Source organism: Ursus arctos, unplaced genomic scaffold (assembly GCF_023065955.2).
Source record: "Ursus arctos isolate Adak ecotype North America unplaced genomic scaffold, UrsArc2.0 scaffold_33, whole genome shotgun sequence".
In the NCBI taxonomy this organism is placed as follows: Eukaryota; Metazoa; Chordata; class Mammalia; order Carnivora; family Ursidae; genus Ursus; species Ursus arctos.
Genome location: NW_026623019.1, coordinates 8,049,092 through 8,069,158, shown reverse-complemented (window position 1 = coordinate 8,069,158; position 20,067 = coordinate 8,049,092). Strand labels below are relative to the sequence as shown.

The window sequence follows — 20,067 nt, the reverse complement described above, 5'->3', positions numbered from 1 at the left end:
TCCTCCCGTTTGCGTTGAAAAACAGGGCCATGCCATCTGCAAAGGTGTCGCGATTCACTTCCCCAAATAACCGGTCCGGCGTGCCAGTCCCTAGGCGCCCTCCGGCTGCGGGCGCACACCGAGCCCCGTGTTCCGGGTGCCCCGCACCAGGCCTCGCAGCCTGGGCGCAGTTGCACCGCGCGGGGCGGGGCGCAGCAGTGCGGGCTCCAGGGGACACCCGTGCCCTGGTCCCGGCACTCGGCCGGTTTCCGGTACACGCGGGGAAATCGCCTCCTGCCAGTGTCTTCGCGCTCGCCCCTGCCTCCGCCGCCTGGATTGCATTATTATTTTTATCCGGGTTGCAGCTTGCGGCGGATCCTGGTGAGCGCGGGGCAGGCCGGACTGCTGGGGGTGGGGGGTGGGGGTGGAGGGAAGTTGGACATGGATCAGGCAGGAAAAAAAAAAAAAAAAGTTTGGCAGGGCGGCGAAGTAGGGAGGGGGGGTGGGAGGGGGCGGCGAGCTCCCGTGGCTCGCGTCTCCGCGCCCTCGGGGCCGGCGCGAGTGTGTCTGCGCGTGAGTGTGTGTTGTGCGCGCCGGGGCCAGTGCGTCGCGAGCGGAGGCGCGGGTAGGCGCCGGGAGCCCGGGGAGGACCAGGCGAGGTTTGGTGGCAGGGGCTGGTGGGGGTGGCGTGTGCGTGTGGCTGTGAGTGTGAGTGTGAGTGTGCGCGCGCGAGCGGCAGAGAATCAGGAAGTCACAGCAGCGAAGCGCACACAGACATGTTTGATCGCCGTGACATGACGCGCGCGAGGGAGGAAGCGGCGGCGGCGGCGGGGGCCGGGCCGCGGGCTCGGGCGCGGGCCTAGGGCTCGGGTGGGGAGACCCGCTCCGACAGCCGGCCGCGCCGCCGCCACAGGCTCGGCGAGCCCCGCGCCTCTTTTTGTTCCGCGTCCCCCAGGTAAGGAGCCTGCGCCGGCGCCGCCCGCTGAGTGCGGAGCTTTCCAGCTCTTTCCCTGCCGGCCCCCTCCGGTCTCCCGGCTCGCCTTTCCTGCAAAGTCAGGCAGGCGGGGGAAGCGGGCTCCTCGCCCTGCGATCGATCGCGTGGAAAACTTTCCAGCGGGAAGCACCGCGAGGGGGAAGAAGGAGGCCTTGCTGGCTGCTGTCGCTTGTCAGTTCTTTCTCCTCCGGGTCCGGAGAGTGGAGTCGCTGCGCCCTGGGGCTGTTGCACATTCAAACTTCGGGCCTAAACGTGCCTCCAACTCTCGCAGGATTTACTCCAGCAACAAAATAAATATTCGGAGTCGTCCATTTGGTCTTACCAAATTTTTTAAGAGAAGATTTTTTAAGAGAAGGAGATGGGCTTTGGGGAGTCGAGGAAAGTGGGGGGTGTTGTGCAGAATCCATTCCTTCTCTAATGTCTGCGCCGGGTGTTATGTAATTTTAGTAGCACATGGGTGCAAAGCCCACACTGGGCTTCTCTCCTCCTTTGTTTATATAACTTTTGGGAGAGTTTTGCAAGGTTTCGCCTTTTTTCCTTCCTCCCCAATCTGATGGACGTTGGTGCTTTTGAAACAACAAAGCGACCGGGGTAATATTTTATGGAGAGGTGTCATCACTGTCTCCTGGTCATTAGGTAGACTGTATTCCTAAGTACGTGTCATGTTAGAGCATAAGGGAGGTATTAAGGATACACGTTTGTCTCCTGCATGGAGTGGTTATTTTTAACGTCTGTGCGTCATGAATAGCAGAGTTAAATTTTAAACTCCCGTTTCAAAGGACTTTTTTATTTACACCTGGTTGTGCCATGCTCGTAAGGAGCAGAATGCTTGTATGAACAGAAAGATTGTTGCTGGCGTGTGGAATAGCAGAGAATTTCTGTCTAACCATTTAAGACTCAGAGGGCCCTGAGAGCTGGACTAAAGCCATGCCCAATATTATGTGTGTGTATAGACACTCAGATGTGCACATTCAAATATTTCGGTAATATTGTCCATCGGTTATTTGGGGGGCCCACTGCCCCAGGCTTGTTTGCCAACACTAGACTTGGTAGGCATCCAGCCTACGTTGAGCACACTGGTGAAGTGTTAAGAGGTGTGGCAGGTTTGAATCCAAGTTGGTGCATTGTTATGCAAATCCAGACACACTTTCTCTTTTAGGGATCTAATTGCGCTTTTATTCTCCTGCACTTTTTTTTTTTTTTTTTTTTTTTGTAAAGCTCCCTGATGACTCATGTTTGCCACTGGGAACAAGGGATTTGGAGAAACCTGTTAGGTACCCAGGATATTTATTGCAGTGGACTAAGGAAAAAATCCAAACCTGGGGACCAGGGTCCATTTACCTGATTGGAGGCATTAAGCAGAGGTGCCTTGTGGGTAAAGAACACTGCGAAAATAAATTAGGAGTTTGGGGTATCAGAACCCTTGAAGAATGGCCAGAGGTAAGGGAGTGTCTCTTCAATGCAGCCTTTCTCTTATGAGTGACAGCAGTGACATCCCAGCTGCAGGACTAGCGGCTCTGTGGCGTCTCAAGAAAATATTCACCGCAAGAGTGTGTTCAAAGCAGCTTTAGATCTTTTCTTTTGTTCGGTTTTAAAGTGGCTTCTGAGCATTTCCGTCAAGTTTCTTGAAAGGTGCTTTGACCAACACCTGAGGCTTGGGATTGACACATACACACAAAAAAGTGCCCCTGCTTGTATTTTATCGCTAATGCTTGAATTCTGTTTAAGATATTTCTGACAGTATAACTGGAAAGTAACACTCTGGCAAATAATTATTCAAAACTTTTTGTCTTTAAGATGAAGATATTTACAGGCCAGTATAAAAGCATATTCCTTTCTCTCTAGGAGACCATTGTGATGCCCCTTATATCACTATAATATTTTGACATTTCATTTTAAAGGCTTATTGTGTATTAGAGCAAGACCATAAAAGAGAAAACTTTCTTAAGCTATAAAAGTGGTGGTATCTTCAGTGTTTTCGTGGCTTTTTTCTTTTTCTTTTTCCCCTTTAGAAGTCTTCCTTTGTAAACAAGGCCTTTGTTTGTCAAACCCCCCTAGGTCAGCAGCTTTTTGATACTCCAGAGAAATAATAAATCACGATTTGTGACATCTTGACGTGCCGCCACGAGAACAACTGAATTATCACAAATATAACGCCAGGCAGTGTTTGCCAGCACTAACCTATCCAGGGAGTGTTGATAGGACCAGATTTCAACCAGCACAAGTTTTGATTCCCACTGTTTGTGGTCAAGATGATTTTAAGGGGAGCCACAGACAATTTGTTGCTTAACATGAGTGGACTTGGAGAACTCCCTGTAAGTGAGTCACTTTTCTCTTCTGCAGTATTTCTGGTGAACAGATGAGAACATTTCCCTAATGGGAAAGCCATATCTTGGAGCTGCTTCTGATTTTTCTCTTGTCACTTTTTTATGTGAAAGAATGATCTTCTGAATCACTCCTTGTCCTTAAATGTGTTCTGTAGATTGGTTTTGACCAACAGAGGATGCTGGATTTTCTGTCATCTCTGGAAGAGTTTGCATTATGGAACTTTACTCTCTAGCCATTTAAGCAAGTCTTGGGTCATTCCGTAAGTAGTTGGGAACAGAAGATACGAGTGGTGGTAAAGTTATTTGGTAGGATGTTTATTTTTTCTACATAGAAAGTCATGACTTTGCATTTACCAGGGAATATAGAAGTCTAAAACTTAGTTCTGCCGGAATCGTTATGAAAGTCAGAATATTTATTTTGAGGTTATTTATCAGCAAGTTAAATGGGATCTTGCAACGTGTCTTTGGAAAACTTTACAACCTTATTACTGTTTATTATGACTGGTTTGTTTTTCATGTCAATATAGTCCTTTTCCTTGAAAGTGTTCAGGGTACATTAGAGACTTTAATACAGGTTTTAAAGATACAGTGAAAGATGCTTGAATAATTACACCTTAGCAAAGCATATAATAAGGCTGATGAAATTCAGGAGCCCCCTAGCTGGGTTTTTAGGGTGTTGGATAGAAGCATCGTTTAATCTTAATTATGAGTGAATAACTCATTAATTCACTCATTTGGAATGATGGTTTAGATACGGAATACAGGATTTTGACTGAAGTACTGACATAAGTGGCGCCCTTCTGGACTTCTGGATTTATAACACGTTATTATGTAATTAAAGCTATGAATTGTGCTGGTTTCTTTGTTATGTAAGACTTTCAGAACATTCACACAGTTATAATCAGGCTATATGCCTGTATCATGTAAAACCTTTAAAAATCACAATATTCTATTGTATTTTTAGGCACGTAAGCATCAACTTAAGCATCAGTCTTACACCAAGACGTTATCTACAGCCGTGCAAGCACTAATGTTTTAGAAACTTTTTAGAAACTGACCTAATCTCAGTACGGGCCGACCCTTTTGTGAATTGTCGAGTGGAACCCCTAGGAATTGAAATACGTTCCAAGTTTAAAAAACATTAAATATAATTATAACTCCCCCTCCTCCCCCTTTTTTAAAAGCCGAATTCAGAATTTAGAAATTTAAATTACCTAAAAATAGAAAACACATATCTGACCAAAAAAGACGGGGATCTGTTGTTCTGTGGGTTAGCAGTAGTTCAAGGGGAATTCTCTATCAGTTTGTGTTTGTGTTTCTCTTGTTCAGGATGATTATATATTTCTTCACCTACTCGATGTGGCGTATTCCAGTTCTTACGATCCCACTGGAAGATACGTCATTGAACTTGGAAAGTGAATGTACACGAGAAATGGCCTCTCCCCTCTGCTCCCAGCGCTTTTGAAGTGGGCAGGTGTTTACCTTTGTCGTATCTTCACGTCCTCTCTGCTTTGCTGCTGTGTCGTATTTATCCATGTGCTAAAATGCTCTTAAGCAAAGCCCATAACTGTGTAAAAAAAATAATCTACAATTGCGATTTGGTGTTTTAAAGGATATACCTGAGCGTATGGCAAACCGCACAGGCCTCATGATGTAGGGAGAGGTGGGGGTGAGCTGTCAGGGATCCATAGCGTAGCCTTGTGGCCAGAAGAGGGTGGGGTGGGGGAGGTGGAGTGCCGATCGTCGGAAGAAAATCCAGAGATCACACGGACCCGTCTGAAGAATCCACGAGAAGACATTTGACCTGATTGCTCAGGGAAGAGGTTCTAGTCGGGGGGAATTTGCAGAAGACAATGTCGGACGTGGTAGAAAGACTTGCTACCCAGGCTAGGGCATGACGGTTTTATCCGGTGCGTGTTGGACGCTCGTCTCAAGTTTTGAACGAGGCAATTCATGAGCAGAAATAGTTTCGATTCATCTGTGGATTCCAGTCCGGAGTGGGTAGTGAAGCCATTGAAAGGATCCTTGCAGTAATACACCTTTTTTACACCTTGGCTCACAGGGTGTCTTCAGATGTGATATTTTACTTGATTCATATCAGAATTGCTGTTGTAGCCGGCGACAATTTTGCCTAGTTTGCAGATGGAGAGCTCAAAACTTGAAGAGCTCAAATGAACTATGGTGGTGATTTTTTTAAAGGGCGTGTTAGCATGTAAATGGCCATTATCCATTTTAATTGCAGTGAACTTGAAGGGTTCCTGCTTGAATGTCTGTGGCTACTGTGAAAGCCTGGGCAGGTGGGGCATATCAAAACCCGGCCGTCATATACCTGGGGTTCCTTCAGCAAAGAAGGGTGGAGCTTTACGACGAAGTCATAGCACGCCATCTCAGCCAGAAGAGTTTTTAAAATATGTATTTCAGACTCACATTTATATGTTTAATGTGTAAATACAATTAGCAGACAGAGAAGGAAGTGGCTGTCATCGGTTCTTATCAGCATCCCAGATGAGATTGCCTTGCAAAGGGGCCTAAGAGAACCTAGGAAGGAGGGTTGTATGTGTGAACATACACAAGATAGTACACGTGGGGGGGGGGCTGAAAGTAGCTTTTGTTGGTGTGGTTGGCACGGTTTGCTTTTGGCCAACTGCCTAGGAGTTTAGGTTCAACTAAATGTTGGAAGTGATGGTGACCCATGATAACCTTTGTAACTACCGTCGTCAGTCCTGCGTTAGAAGGATGCCCTGCCCTAGTGTTTTTCTGGTACTTCGGGTTTTCTCGTAGGCACCCTCCTCCAAAAGCCTTTTCCTTGGTGGAAACGTTGGCTGTCCTCATGGAGGAGGTCCTGGGATTGTATCACAGGTAGGCTCTTGTAAGAAGGCAGCCCACCGTCTCGCAGGGTGATAGTGTTAAGTGCCAGGTCCCCGAGTATCCCCTGGGGATTGCAGGGGGATGGGGTGGGCAGGAGTGAGCTGCTGCAATGTTTGTGTTCTCTTTTGTCCCACACAGAGCTGCCGCCAAGCCTTGGCCAGGTCTGACTCTGGGCAAGGACAGTCCCAGGGCAGGTTATTTAAAGGGAGGGCGGCAGCTAACATCATGATTTGTTTCCTTGGCCCTATGACGGAAAAGTTCGCAGAAGCCTGACAAACAGAGCACCATTTTTGAATCTGACCCCCTTTTAAAACCTACTTGACTTTGAATGGGAAACTGACAGGAAGCACTAGGAGGAAAACGTCTTCCAGGCTTTTCTAGAGTTTCGGGTCCAGTGACGTGTCACGTTGAACTTTAAGCCCAGCATGGTTTTTCCCCGTGGCACAAGTCGCAGTGTGCGCTGTTGAAGGTTGCAGTCCCAGATCGAGAAGGAGGAGGGCTTTTGGTCATGTTTCACCATCTATCCAGGCAACCTTGGTGTCTGAAAAAGAAACTTCTGGTAGATTTATTTCCTTTATCTTCCCTGCTGTTCTTGCCCACGCCCCACTCCCCCATTAAGCGTAGCCGTGCTTCTGTTCCCGTCGGAGAGATGTTGCTACTTCTTGTAGGGGAATTATCAATTCTTTTATACAGAGAGCTACACAGAAAGCGAGAAGCCTTTCAGGTCAGGAGATGTTCTGAATCAGCAAACAGACATAAAAAGAACCCTTATCTTAACTATCTCCTGAGCCTTGCAGCTCTCCCGCAACAGCCAGAAAACTTTAAAAACACGGAGCTATTCCTGGGGATGCGCGAGGGGCCCAATTTTTATTTCTAACATTCCGCCTTTGACCCGTACTCCGGTCTTCCTGTAAGCCCAGCCGTGATAAAATGTGCGGGAAGGCCAGGATTTGCCCACGCTTCCTCACCACGTTTGGTGAGGAGTTACTAAAGAGGTGCTGTCTTGTCCAGGTGGTTGTTTCCCCCCAAAACCCCTTCCGTGACTAGAAAACATAAGACGAAAACATGCATCTATTTATTTGTTTGGTTGCTTGGTTTTATTTACGTTTTCTTCTTGGAGGCCTAGCTGAAAGGCCACCTTCTCCAGGAAGCCTCCCTGCATTCCCTCTTCCTTCTTCCACTTTCAGGCTGCAAGTAGTCTCTCCTGCCCACCTTGCTGTAGCCCTTCTGATCTTGCAGGAGTTTCCGTTTGTTCCCAACCCCCCCCACCCCCCCACCCCGCTGCTATTTATGGAAGAGTCCCCTCTCCCTGTCAGACTTGCAGAGCCTTGGGGTGTGCCCTCGGGGCCTTTCTGTGCATCCTATCTGCCCTGTGCCCAGTGGAGATTCAGGACAGCTGGGAATAGATAAGTGAAACGGGCCCTCTGGACATTTGATTAGACTTCACGACCTTCATCCATGACATCGTGTCCACCTCCTACTCTCTCCAGGGCTTCTCTTCACTTCTCTGTCCCTTCACAGATTGATCTGGCATCACAGCCAAATCCTAAGCCTGGCAGAACCGCCCTCCCATTGTTTCCGCCTCGGCTTCTATGCCCTTCTATTTGCGTTCCTGGTTCCTGTACGTGGTGGGTCTCCAGCCGGGGGCGGGTGGGGGGGGGGTGGGGGGGGTGGGGAACCCTCCCCCCAGTGGATGGCCTTGCCTGATGGGTGTAGTGGCTCAGCCCTGGGCTGGGACAAGAGATGCGGAGTTCCACTGACAGAAGGGACTTTGGGCCAGCTGCGTGGTCCCTTCCTGACTTCTGCCCTCACCTTTTACACGGGGATGGGACAAAATGTGTCCTCAGCTCAGGTCGCTCCGATGATGGTGAAGCCCATGTGGGTGTGTTTAAATACACCGCAAGGGTGGGGTCAGTGGTATTCCAGCTGATGGCAGTAGGACAGGAAAAGGTGTATGTTTGATCCCGGTTGTCATGGTTAGACTGGCGACCCTTCGAATTCCAGGAAGTTGGACTCCCTATTTAATATGCTGATGGGTGTGCTGGGGCTTGTTCAGCTAAGGAGAGAAGGAAGGAGGGAAGGTGTCTGCGGTCGTTGCAGCTGTGGGAAGCTCCGAGGACTTTTATTTTTTAAAAACACACACTCCCCAGTTGTAAAGGCAGGGTCAGGATGCAGAAGGAGACAGGGTGTACTGCTGAAAATGTCTTGGCCAAGAACACAGCGGCCAGCCCTCGGGGAATGCATTACGGGAGGACAGGGACTTGCAGTGCAGTGCATAGGGGGGTCATTGTGCTTTATGCCCCAGTCCCCCCACGCCAGACACGTTTCCTTCATTCTGTCAACCACGTAACTGTGGGACAGGCTGTGCTCTGCTGTGACAATGTACAACTCTCCCCGCCCTACCTCCCAACACAAAAGAAACACAGATTTTGAGTGTTACCTTGTTCAGGGACCTCCTGCTGGCACCCTGCTCTGGTGATCTGAGCCGTCCCCTCCCCGGTCCCTGCTGTGCCCACCACCATCACTGCCTGTTTGATTCCTAGGGACACCAGTGTGTTTGGTGAAGGAGAAGCTGAGCTGGCCAACACTGGACTTTCAGCCTCAAGCGCAGTAACTTAGTAATGCCCCGCGCCTCTGCCCGAGAGCTGCCCCGCTTTGTAATTTACATCCCGAGTTGCTCCCCGCTGCCGGAAAGTCTGGTTATGTGCGCGAGCTGTACGGCGAAGCTGCCAGCAAAAATGCAGAGGGAGGGCTAAGAGGCCAGGGCTGTGACCTGCTCTGTGAGAGTCACTCCTCTTCAGGGTACCCGGGTGCTGGTGGCACGGCGTGAATCCCGGGACAGCCCACATTCTGCCCCGTGAACGCCACCGCACGCAGGATTGGAGCCTGTTCTCGAGATGCTTTGAGTCCTGGGTGCACAGGTGGGGGAAGCCTTCAGATACTCTTTTCTCAAGCCCAGAAGAACGTAAAAGGCTCCACAGAGGAAAAGCACTCTGTCCCGGGACCCAGGGTTGGTGGTGGTCCCGGACGAGAAGATCTGGACACCCAGTCAGAACAGCCAGAGTGTCCCATTCCCAAGCTGGACGATCCTCCAGATTCCTGCCCTTTCCTCGCACGGGCCAAGTCTCCTCATCTGCTCAGCGTGGCGGTTTCTCTGAGCGTCTCTCTTTCGTTAATGGTGCTGCTTTGTGGACTCACGCATCAGGCCCTTGCACTGATGCTTCAGTTCTTCCTCGGGAGTTTCCTCTACAACACGTTCCTGTGTTCACATCCCTGCAGTACCCAGTACTTTTCCATTCCCCCGCCCCCGCATCTGTTTTCCCCCTTTAAGAAGCTTTTTAGGAGTTGCCTTGAACGAAAAACGAGGAGCGTTTTTATGGGACAACATACACGTAGTCACAGCCTTCTGCCAGATTCCCCGTGAAAGTGATCGCAGAGGCACGAGCGAGGATTCTGGGACAACATACGTTAAAACAGAAAATGTGGCAAGTGGGGACTGCCAGGCTGGGTATTTGTATCTTCATTGTTCAGACTGGTGGTGGGTTACCGGAATAGCTATTGAAGCCCATTTCAAGGTAAACCATAACAGGAAGTAAGCAATTTCCTTTTATTCACTAAAAAATGAAGGGGTGTATTACTTTGCTGATATACATGAAAGAACATTAAAACTTGTAGTACCTCTGATTGACGTCAGCTTCCTAAATTTAAGACGCTGACTGAACGAGCCTGTATGTGAGGGGGTGGCATGCAAAAAAAAAAAAAAAAAAGTTTAAAGAAAAAGTTACTTCCGCCTGCTTTGTTAATCACAAAGAATAAATAATAACATTTGGCTCTCTAGTGAATTCAAGGCTGTAATTCACCCTTGAAGCTGCCCTGGTGTTTCAGAAACCACTTCAGCTGGGTTCTCTGAGTCCCGTCTTGTATCAGCAAAACACTGTGTTATAATCATGCCACCGTAGCCTGTCATTGCTTCCCGTTTTAGCCCGAATTCATTTATCAGAATGGCCTAAATTCTTGCCTACCCTTCTTAGATTTCTTTATGTGAACATAGCTCAGGCACGGTTTACTCTCTAATTTTTTATTTATAAAATAACGGACGCTATTAATAGTTTGCCCTTGGAATCCGTGGGCAGTTCATTCAGATCTTTTTTGAGCCCTTACTACGCGCGGGCTGGAGGTGCTGGGGACACAGGGGAGTGAAGAAGAGTAAGACCCCTTCCCTCAAGGCCCTCACCTTCTGGAGACTCAGCAAGACGGGAGAGCAGGGGGCTGAGAACGGCACTAATGTGGGTCTTTATGTTTCCCCTCTAACCTCATTTCACGGTGGAAAGACCCCGGCTGTGAGTGGCTGGGCCCCTTTGGTTAATTCCCAGTCACTAAGTAGTGGGTAAGCAAATCACTGAGGGGGTCTCAGGCTCTGTTTTGTGAGGTTGACAGCAGAAAAGTTTTTGTGTGTCCGGATGCGTGTGGGCCCAGATAACATAAGGTCAGGTGTCGCGCTTGCTCTCGCTAGTGCTATTCACTTATCATTGATGGGAAACAGCTCATTTTGGCTCAGGTCCAAGATGCAGGCATACCCACCACCACCATGAGGCAGTTCCCCAGGGGAGGGGAGGCCAAGAAGTTTTGGAGTGTGGGTGATGGATTAGGGCTTTCCCGAAATTGGAGAGCTGGGGTTTTCTCACTTCGTCCGTGCTGGGCCCGATCCAGTGGTCACGGGTGTCTTGTCTGGGGGATCTTGGACCACAGAGAGGCCTCGGATGAATCCCTGGCCTCAGCTCTCCGAGTGGTCTTCAGTTCATGGGCCGGCAGGAGGCCCACCCTTGAAACCGGTTCTTCTGGGGCGCCTGGCTGGCTTAGTCAGTGCAGCGTCTGCCTTCGGCTCAGGTCGTGATCTCAGGGTCCTGGGACCCAGCCCTCTGTTGGGAATCCCTGCTCAGCAGGAGTCTGCTTCTCCCTCTCCTTCTGACCCTCCACCCGCTTGTGCTCTCTCTCTGTCTCAAATAAATAAAATCTTAAAAAATAAATAAATAAACCGTTCTCTTCTGATCACGTGCAGTACGGTGGAGATGGTGGGGAACATAGTGCTGCTTGCAGGCGGCGGCGGGGTGGGGGGAGGGGTGCTGCGCTGGGCCCGGAGCTGATACACCTGCCAGCACTGCATTTTGGTCTCAGCCAGTGGTTGTTCTGTGTGGGTATTTGGACCCCTATTTGTTTGAGTCCCACAGCCTCTGCCTTTCCCAAGATGGGTAATTCTCTTTCATTCTCCATTTCTGAAATTGTACTTCTTTCCCCCTTTTAACTGTCGGGAATTCTCTGTGAAGTTTCCAACGCTCATTTGCTTGGGAAAACGTGTCTTGGTTGGATACTTTTTCAGGGGTTTTGTGTTTTAATGGCTTTGGGGGGTTAATGACTTGTAAGGTGCCCAAGCCGGTAAGTAATGGAGAGCATCTGTTGACTTCGGTCATAAATTTCAAACTTGTTTAGAATTCTGCTTACGTGTTAAATTTGAGTTTCTCCAGTGGGTCTTTTTTTGTATCTTGGATGATTTATATCTTTCTGGGGAATCATTTAGAGTGTTTTTTTGTCTTTTAAACAAGTGGTCGTCATGAAGACTAGGGCAGATGGACATATGTCACACTCCCGCAAACATCTGGACGGGACAGGGCAGTTCTGTTTGATGTTTGTTGCAGAAATGGCACCATGAACGACTAACAACTGTTTCATTCTGATCTTAACATCATGTTTAAGACATTCCTTTCTCTTTTCTTCCTTCCAACTCAGTATCCCTCTACCGACTGGCAGAGACAGGAGAGGTCGATGTCCACGCCCACAGACCCTGGCGCGATGCCCCATCCAGGGCCTTCGCCGGGGCCGGGACCCTCGCCTGGACCCATTCTTGGACCTAGTCCAGGACCCGGACCATCCCCGGGTTCTGTGCACAGTATGATGGGGCCGAGCCCTGGACCGCCCAGCGTCTCACACCCTATGCCGACAATGGGGTCTGCCGACTTCCCACAGGAAAGCACGCACCAAATGCATAAGGTAAGAGTTTATTTTCTCGTTCACTCTCGTCTTCTGAGTCATGGATGGCTACTGTCCCTGATAACCCCCCCTCTTTTTTTTTCCTACTCTTGTTAATAAGATAATCAAGCAAGGTCTTTGTCTTATCTTGTGTGTTATTAAAAACGTACGTCCTGAGGCTCTGTCATTGTTACAGGTATTGTACAAGAATATCAGATCTTGGCTTTTCGAACAATACTGGACAGGACTTGCAGTTCTAACAATTAGGTTCTGTGATTTGTGGGTTGTGGGCTGTGGGCCTGGTGAGTAAGTGTATTCGCACATAAGTCTTGGTTTTTTTCCAACTGTATATGTAAAATAACACATCATCCATGAACGGACATATTGAAATTTATTCTTCCCTAAGAATGTTATTTATTTAAAAAAAAAAATAGATCCCACAGAGTGGAAAGAAAACGAGTCATTTGTGAAGGCATTTTTTTAAAAGGCTTTATCGAAAGGAAATAGTTTCCAGGGACTCCCTAAAAATGCACTTTGCTATCTCCTCTGTCAAGTGGCTTTATTCTGACTTTGGAAGAGGGCTGGGATTTTGCAGAGCGCAGGGCCATTTGTCTGTTTCTGGACTAAGGTTATAATAATCTTCTATTTATGAGGCTTGGATTGTTGCTGTAGGAATGATCCTATCAGTACAACTTGGCGTTAGGCCTTTCCCAGGAGATGCAAAGAAGAGAGAACTGCCTCTTGAGAAAGCCAGCCAGGTCCTGTGACAGTTTGCTTTGAAAGGGAGTCAGTAGCCAGTGAAAATCAGCGAGGCCACACCACACATGACCTGCGGGTGGTGCCTGATGAGACAAGTAGAGGTTTTCCATGGTTTTCGAATGACGTCACAGGTGGACGAGATGGTGGGGCTGCCTCTTGGTACTAAGTAGGCGAACCGTGGAAGATCCTGGTTTTAAAACAGAACAATTACATCAAAAAAGAGCAAGTCTTTCCTCTAATTGTGAAGGACTGTAAGTCAATTTTAAATAGGGCATCGGAGCCCAGAAGGGAAGACCCTTTTTCTTTAATTTTCTTTTCGTTCCTTCCCTTTCCTCCTCTCCTCTCCTCTCCTCTCCTCTCCTCTCCTCTCCTCTCCTCTCCTCTCTCTCTCTCTCTCTTTTTTTTTTTTTTTACAAATTTTGTTATTTGAAGATTTTTAAATCAGGAGGGTAATATATACGTATTTTGAAAAGTAAAACTGTACTGAGATAAAGAAAGAAACCGTTAACCCTGGCCTCACCCCAGGGAACAGCTTTGTGCTCACTTTTTATACCTGGCGTTTCTCCCTGTTCAGGGAGAAGTCCTGTGTAAGCTCAGGTAGGCATGTCATACGGGTCCGATGTTGTTTTGTTTTGTTTTGTTTTCCTTTTATCATAATACAATCATGTCATCACTGTTAATTACTCTTGAAACTTCCTCTTTACCTTTAGCAACATATGCTAGATACCCCCCATTGTATCCCCATGTTCTTGCTCTGCTTTTGGGGTTCTTTTTTTTTAAACACATTTTTAGCTTGTCAGGTATTTAGAGAAATAAAGCTGCTTGGCTTCCATATCATATTCTTGAGGAGACGTATTGAACATCTAGACATACTGAAGTCATTACATTGTCTTGTGTTCATATTAAATTAATTTGGGAGCTATTATAGGTCTGATCTGTCACTCGTGGGCCTTAGTCCAAGTGGGTTGAATAATTTCAGGACGGTTTCACGCTGTCTCACCTCCCAAATGAAAGATAAAATGTGAAGGGGAGATTTAGCTGACCTTTAGGATTATGTAGGCATTTGGAAGGTAAAAAGGTACGACTGAGGGTTGGGTCACGGGTATGTTTTTGCGCTGAGTTGTTTCTACAGGTGATTATCTCTTCTGATCCCTTCTATTTTGTGGCCTAGTGTCTTTGCCACATTTTCTCATATTCCACGCCCCCCCCCACACTGCTGATACTCTTTTTGTTTCGCTTTCTTTTGTTTTCCCGAGAGTTTGCATTTTTTGCTGTCCTGCTTTTCCTTAATCCCAGCCCCTCAGATGATTGCCCGCGTGGGGACGTGGTTAAGTGCCCAGAGTTCACACCTGCTGACCAGATGCCCTCACTCTCCCAGGGTCCTTTTACAGGCAGCTCAGTTCCTTGACTTTCTTCTCCTCCTTCTCCCTCTGAGATTCAGCTTCTCGCTGTTCACCATCACTGGAAATAAATAAACAAGTGGCCTAAATACATCTGCTTGTGGTGCTTTGATTTCCTCCCTATTATTACTATTTAACAGACTCAGAGACACTCTTTATACCAAATTCTTCCCATTTTTCTTCTGAACATCCTCTTTATGGTAAATTTTTCCTCTTTTCAAGTGCGTGCTTTTGACTCTGCAGAAATTAACTTTCCTTTCTGTAAAACTGCAAACACTCATACTTTCTTGCCTGGAGTCATTTGGTTTCTATAAACTCCTGGAACTATTTCTTTCAGGCGGTTCTGAAAATTGCTCTTCCAGTTTGGGGAGGAATAGACTTTTCCTTTTTTTTTTTTTTTTTCCAAACACATGCTTCGTTGCCCGATTCTGGATTGGATTAATGTCAACTCAGTGGCTCTTTATCGTGCGCCTGTTATGCACAAGGCCTCACATCCTGGTTCGAGTCCCTGTGATCTTGACTTTTTCCCCCCATCTCTGCCTTGAAAACTTTTTCAAGTCGTCTTCTCTCTGTGGTTCGGATTCACCCTCCGTACCTTCCTTCTCTGGCAGGACTCTGCTCCACCCCGGCTCTTCCTCTTTTCCCAACTGCCTGGAACTTTCTGGTTTCAACTTTGAAACTTTCCATATAGTTCTTTCCTCTCTGATGAAAAAAATGACCCCCCTCCCCCCAAAAAATACATCATCACAGACGTTTCAAATAGCCTTCCTTCAGACTTTGGACTAACTTCAGCCTGCAGCAGGTTTCAGAACTTACTTAAGAGGGTAGGGAAGAATTACTGACATTTGGGAGCAGGACTTCATTTTTATTTGTAGGCGATTGACATTACACACACACACAATCCAGCTGTTTAAAGCCTTAACTTTCGACTTATGGATAGTTTTGCTGACCCTGTTGGTGTAGTCTTAGTTTTTGGTCCCTACCTATAAAGTATATGTAATACATGACAATACAGGTAGTCTAGGTATAAAAATATATGTCTGTCGTATGAGCAATAGATGATTACGCCACCGTTTTGAAGACTTTAAAAGTGAGGGATCTTAAGGTCCAGATGGAAATTTTGTACCTTCAAGAGGCATCTAACCAATGTCATTTCAATGTTTCAGCCCATCGATGGTCTGCATGACAAGGGGATTGTAGAAGACATGCACTGTGGATCCATGAAGGGCTCCGGCATGCGGCCCCCTCACCCGGGGATGGGTCCTCCCCAGAGTCCGATGGATCAACACAGCCAAGGTTTGTGTCCGCTGCACACCTGGTCTTGGCTCCGTTCCATAGTCTTTGATCTTTCGTATCGGTTACTTTACTTGTGACTTCCGAAGAACGTGTCTAAGGAAGGTTGAATGCTATAGGCCGCTTCTCCCTTTACCTGTACCAACACGACTATGATTTTTGCCTGGGCAGTTTTATTTCCAAGATACTAGTAAATTCTACTAGCCACCCCGCATGCAAGCAATCTGCGAAGTGGCTTTGTGTACTCGAGGCAGATTCCTCATTATGATCTTCCAAGGTAAATTAGGTCAGCCCCGTTTTCTAGATGGGGAAGCGAAAGCTCAGAGAATTTGCTCTGTTTTCCTAAGTGAACACATCTAGGAAGCGACAGAGCCAGAAGGAGAATCCAGCTCTGCCTCCAAGTGACAGCAGAGATGTGAAGGTAAGATGAGCCCCCTGTGTCCCTTGAATTGCATGCTTATACATTGTACGGTGGGTTTTCCTGCCGGTGGAATTACCTGTCATTGCTGGTGGGGGGGCTGTATTCGTCTCCTAGGGCTGCTGTAACAGATTCCCGCAAACCAGGTGGCAGGAAACAACAGAAATTCATTCTCTCCCAGTTCTGGCGGCTAGAAGCCTGAAATCAAGGTATCAGTAGGGCCGTGCTCTCTCTGAAGGCTTTGGGAAGAATCTTTTGTTTTGCTTCTTCTTAGATTCTGGTGGTTGAGGGCAATCCTTGGCATTCCTTGGCTTGTAGAGCTCTCATTCCAATCTGTCTCGGTCTCCATGTGGCGTTTTCCTGAGTGTCTACGCCTGTGTCCGATTTCCCTCTTCTCATAAGGACACTAGTCATTGCTTTAGGGTCTCCCCTAATCCAGTACGGTCTCATCTTAACTTGATGACATCTGCAAAGATCCTGTATCCAAATAAGGTCACCTGCACAGATAAGAGGGGTTGGGGCTTTGGCATCTCTCTGTAGAGGGCACAGTTCAGCCCCAGTAATGGCCAGTCAGTATGTGGTCTGTTTCTCTTCTGCCTGATGCCTTCCTCCCTCACTGTTGAAGGCATAGTGAACATGCCTTAGAGTCTTTGAGTGCAGTGTAAGCTGTGTTCAGAATCATTGTGCGGTCATTTCAGTGTGCAGGGGCATGCAGTTAACCCTGCTGGTCTTCTCATTCAAAGTTTGTGCTTTCTGTGCTGCCGGATGCATGTCTTCGTAGTGTAATAAATGTGGGGGTTTTCTTCTCTATTCATGGTCAGCCATCCATTCATTCGAGGGAGATTTTTTGGCTGAGGATTTAGAGAAATGTATTCACAATTAAATGTGTGTGTGTGTGTGTGTGTGTACACACATACACACACACACACACACACACACACACACACACAAATCATGGAGGCATAGGAATGTATCTTCTTTCATAGTCAAGCGGGTTTTGAATATCCCAGCCTCTGATCAGAATTTCGATGGCAGACAGGTACAGGTGTTACAGAGGATGACTCAAATGTTGACCACGTCAGCCAAGCAGCCTGGTTTCATTGGGATTTTTTTTTTGCAGTATAGGAAGAAACTATTTGACCCATTCAGTGTTAAGAATGGATTTAGACCACACTCCCAGGTTTAACATTTAATTCTGAGGAGCCAGGTGTGTTCCCAGAGCTAATGTCGTACCAACTTGTACTACCTGGGAGGCGTAGATGAGTGACGGTCAGTGATTCGCAAAGCCAAGTGCCCGCTCTGTCTGCTCCTGGCTTTGCAGTACCTCTAGGGGTAGGGCCCACGGAAAACGGCAACACAAAACCCTTTAAATGCACGAATTTTAGGTGAGTGCTTTTACTTTTATGGATCTTAAAATTTCTCTCACTGCTTGGTTCCTTTTATTCTTCTTGGAATCTCCAACACTTGGTACAGTGTCTAGCATATAACCGGATAGGTACCTCGTTCATTTTGTTCAGTTAGGTAGAGAAGCGAACTGATGCGTTCACTGGTCCACAATTTTAAATAGATACTAATTTTTCTATAATTTCGGCAAGTTATAATTACTTAGAAATGTAAGGGTCTGCTCTAAATGGAATCCGAATTAGCATGTAATATTTTTCTGCAAACTAGTAAAGTGCATTGTAGGCTGGGGAATGAGTTATTTAAAAGCATATTTTTGAATTAAGTAGTATTGGTATAATAGAGTCTTATTCTATATAATGCTCTAAAAAGAGCTGAGACCCTGTAATAGCATGTGTCTTTAAAGACCCCCTTGTAAAAAGCCATTTATAAACACACAGGTATAGAGAGGTGCGCGGTATTGATCGGAAACCTGCCAGGCTTCACTTCCTAGCAACATACCAGGTTATTTTGGGGTATTGGTTGAGAAGCAAAACCATTTCCTTCAATAAATACTGAATCGTGTACCTGATGGTCCCAATGATAACATTGTTTATTTTTGGTCCATTGGATAGGAAAAGCCTTCAAAGGCAAGTATATAATATTTAACGTGTGTGTGTGAGAGAGAGAAGAGAAAATTCATACGAAATTGGTGCTTATAAGTTCAAGATTATTAAAAGGAGAGACATGACCGCTTCTCTCGAGGCAAGGTGCAACCAGGGAGATAATGGCCCTCGAAGACTAGGGAAGGGAAACTGCCAGTCTTTTGGGGCCACTTTTGAATGAGCACATGGAGCCAGCGTGCAGAAGGAGCTGATTCTGTATCGACCTTGGCATCCTGCAGACAAACGTATATTCGCACTCAGGCAATTTCTTCGCCCCGTTTTCTTAACTAGAGATAATTACTAAAATACGTTATGTTGTCTCATCATTTAGATTCTGGTTTTTCCTGAAGTTTTATGGAATGCTAGTCATGTAGGGGGAAAAAAAATCTCTCTTTAGCTGAAACACTGTCACATTTTTAATGTCATACTGTGATAGAATGATTCTATTAACATCTCCTATATTTTCTAGGGAAAAAAAAAATCTCCCATCTCCCGTTTCTTCTTGTCACATCTGAGGTAAAATGTTGTTGCGTGGATTAATTCCAGAAAATGATTTTTATTCCAATCTCAGCTTCTTCCTTAGCGAATTTGAGGTAAACTGAATCATTGTGCCTGATACAACTCTCACCTTCCTAGCTTCCTTTTCCCGTACTTCATAGTTTAACAGAGCGATTTAGTCAACAGTTGGGTTTAGACTGGATTGTCTGATGTTTTGGTCCATTGTGTTGGCCGTCCTGTGATTTTTCTTGGGTGAGCCATAACTGATGACTTTGGAAACAGGGGAGACCAGAAGGCGGGAGACAAACGGCCCATTTCAATGCCTGGTATTATCCCTTCCACTATGAAAATCCCAGTAGGAGGGTTTTGGTAGCAAGTTTCTCCCCCTGTGGTAGATACAGGGTTGGCCAAACAGGTATCAGGAAGGTGCTTTCAATAATGAACAAACTATACCCTTATGCACCAGCATTACAATTAAGGGGGGAACGTAAGCCTCATTAAGAAAGAAGCATGTTAGTGACAAAGTTCTGTGCATGTTGGGAATCCCCTGTAAACGTTTCCTGTCATAAGTAACAACATACCAGGCTTTACATTTCTGCTGGTCTTGCAGGCTACTTTGGGGGCATTTTCTTGGCTGACTTACATGACTGACGAGACCCCTGATGGCTGAGCGGTTTTGCAGTCCATTATGAAGTAGGGATTTGGGGAATGAGAGCTGGTACATCTTCTAGTTCTCATCAGGGTAGTTGCTCTGAATGGAGCTCTGTGTCTCACCAGCTGATAGGACGGAACCTACCCTCCTCTTAAAGCATCTGAATAAATTTCCCTTTCCAAACAGCGATTTGAGATAAAAGCAATTAAGGCCTTTCTTTGCTCTAGTCTCTCAAATGGTGATGCTGAGTCCCCAGTCAGTGTCGGTCTGATGCTCTTGGGCCTCTGTGATCCCACGTGGAATCCCAGAGCTCTTCCAGCTCAAACCCCACTCGGGTTCCAACACCCAGCAGATGTCTAATAAACACCTGTGTGATGACCTTTATGATAATTGTGACTCGAATACATTTATTAAAGGGCAAAGACCCTGAATCTGATATTTTATATTGTGCCTTAGGACACCTGTGACTTGATTAATCGGCACTTAGTTTGAATTCAGGGCAACCTTTAGGATTGCAGGAGGCTACTCTGTTCCCTCCTCACCTTGGCTCTCCCTGCAGCAATGCTCAGTCGTACGTTTTTCTAGGAATTCCTTGGCCCCGATCTACAGTTCATCTCCTGAAATGAGTTCCTTGAATTACTTCATGCCTTTTTTTTTTTTTTTTTACTTTTCTTCCCCAAGAAACATATTCTTAAATTTCCCACGTAGATCTCTTAAAACCCAAATTACTCTCATGTTTATGTGATATTGTAAATGGTTCTAGAAGATTTTTGAGACTTTCAAGTCTCTAACTTATTTGTATAAAACCAA

General features: G+C 46.6%; 1 protein-coding gene across 10 annotated transcripts in view; it reads left to right on the top strand.

The window, feature by feature from the left end:
* The window catches only part of SMARCA2 (SWI/SNF related, matrix associated, actin dependent regulator of chromatin, subfamily a, member 2), a 170,567-nt gene that overhangs the window by 1,551 nt on the left and 148,949 nt on the right, over positions 1-20,067 (top strand). For 5 of the 10 annotated variants that reach the window (XM_026519295.4, XM_026519290.4, XM_026519293.4 and 2 more), the window contains exons 2-3: positions 11,953-12,213; positions 15,518-15,647. In XM_026519295.4, coding sequence (XP_026375080.1) covers positions 11,989-12,213; positions 15,518-15,647 — 355 coding nt within the window. In that variant the 5' untranslated portion in view covers positions 11,953-11,988. Of the gene's footprint in view, positions 1-185; positions 361-501; positions 639-666; positions 935-2,162; positions 4,775-11,952; positions 12,214-15,517; positions 15,648-20,067 lie in introns of those variants that run through there. The other 5 variants (XM_026519294.4, XM_026519291.4, XM_044391220.3 and 2 more) reach the window with 5 other exon arrangements.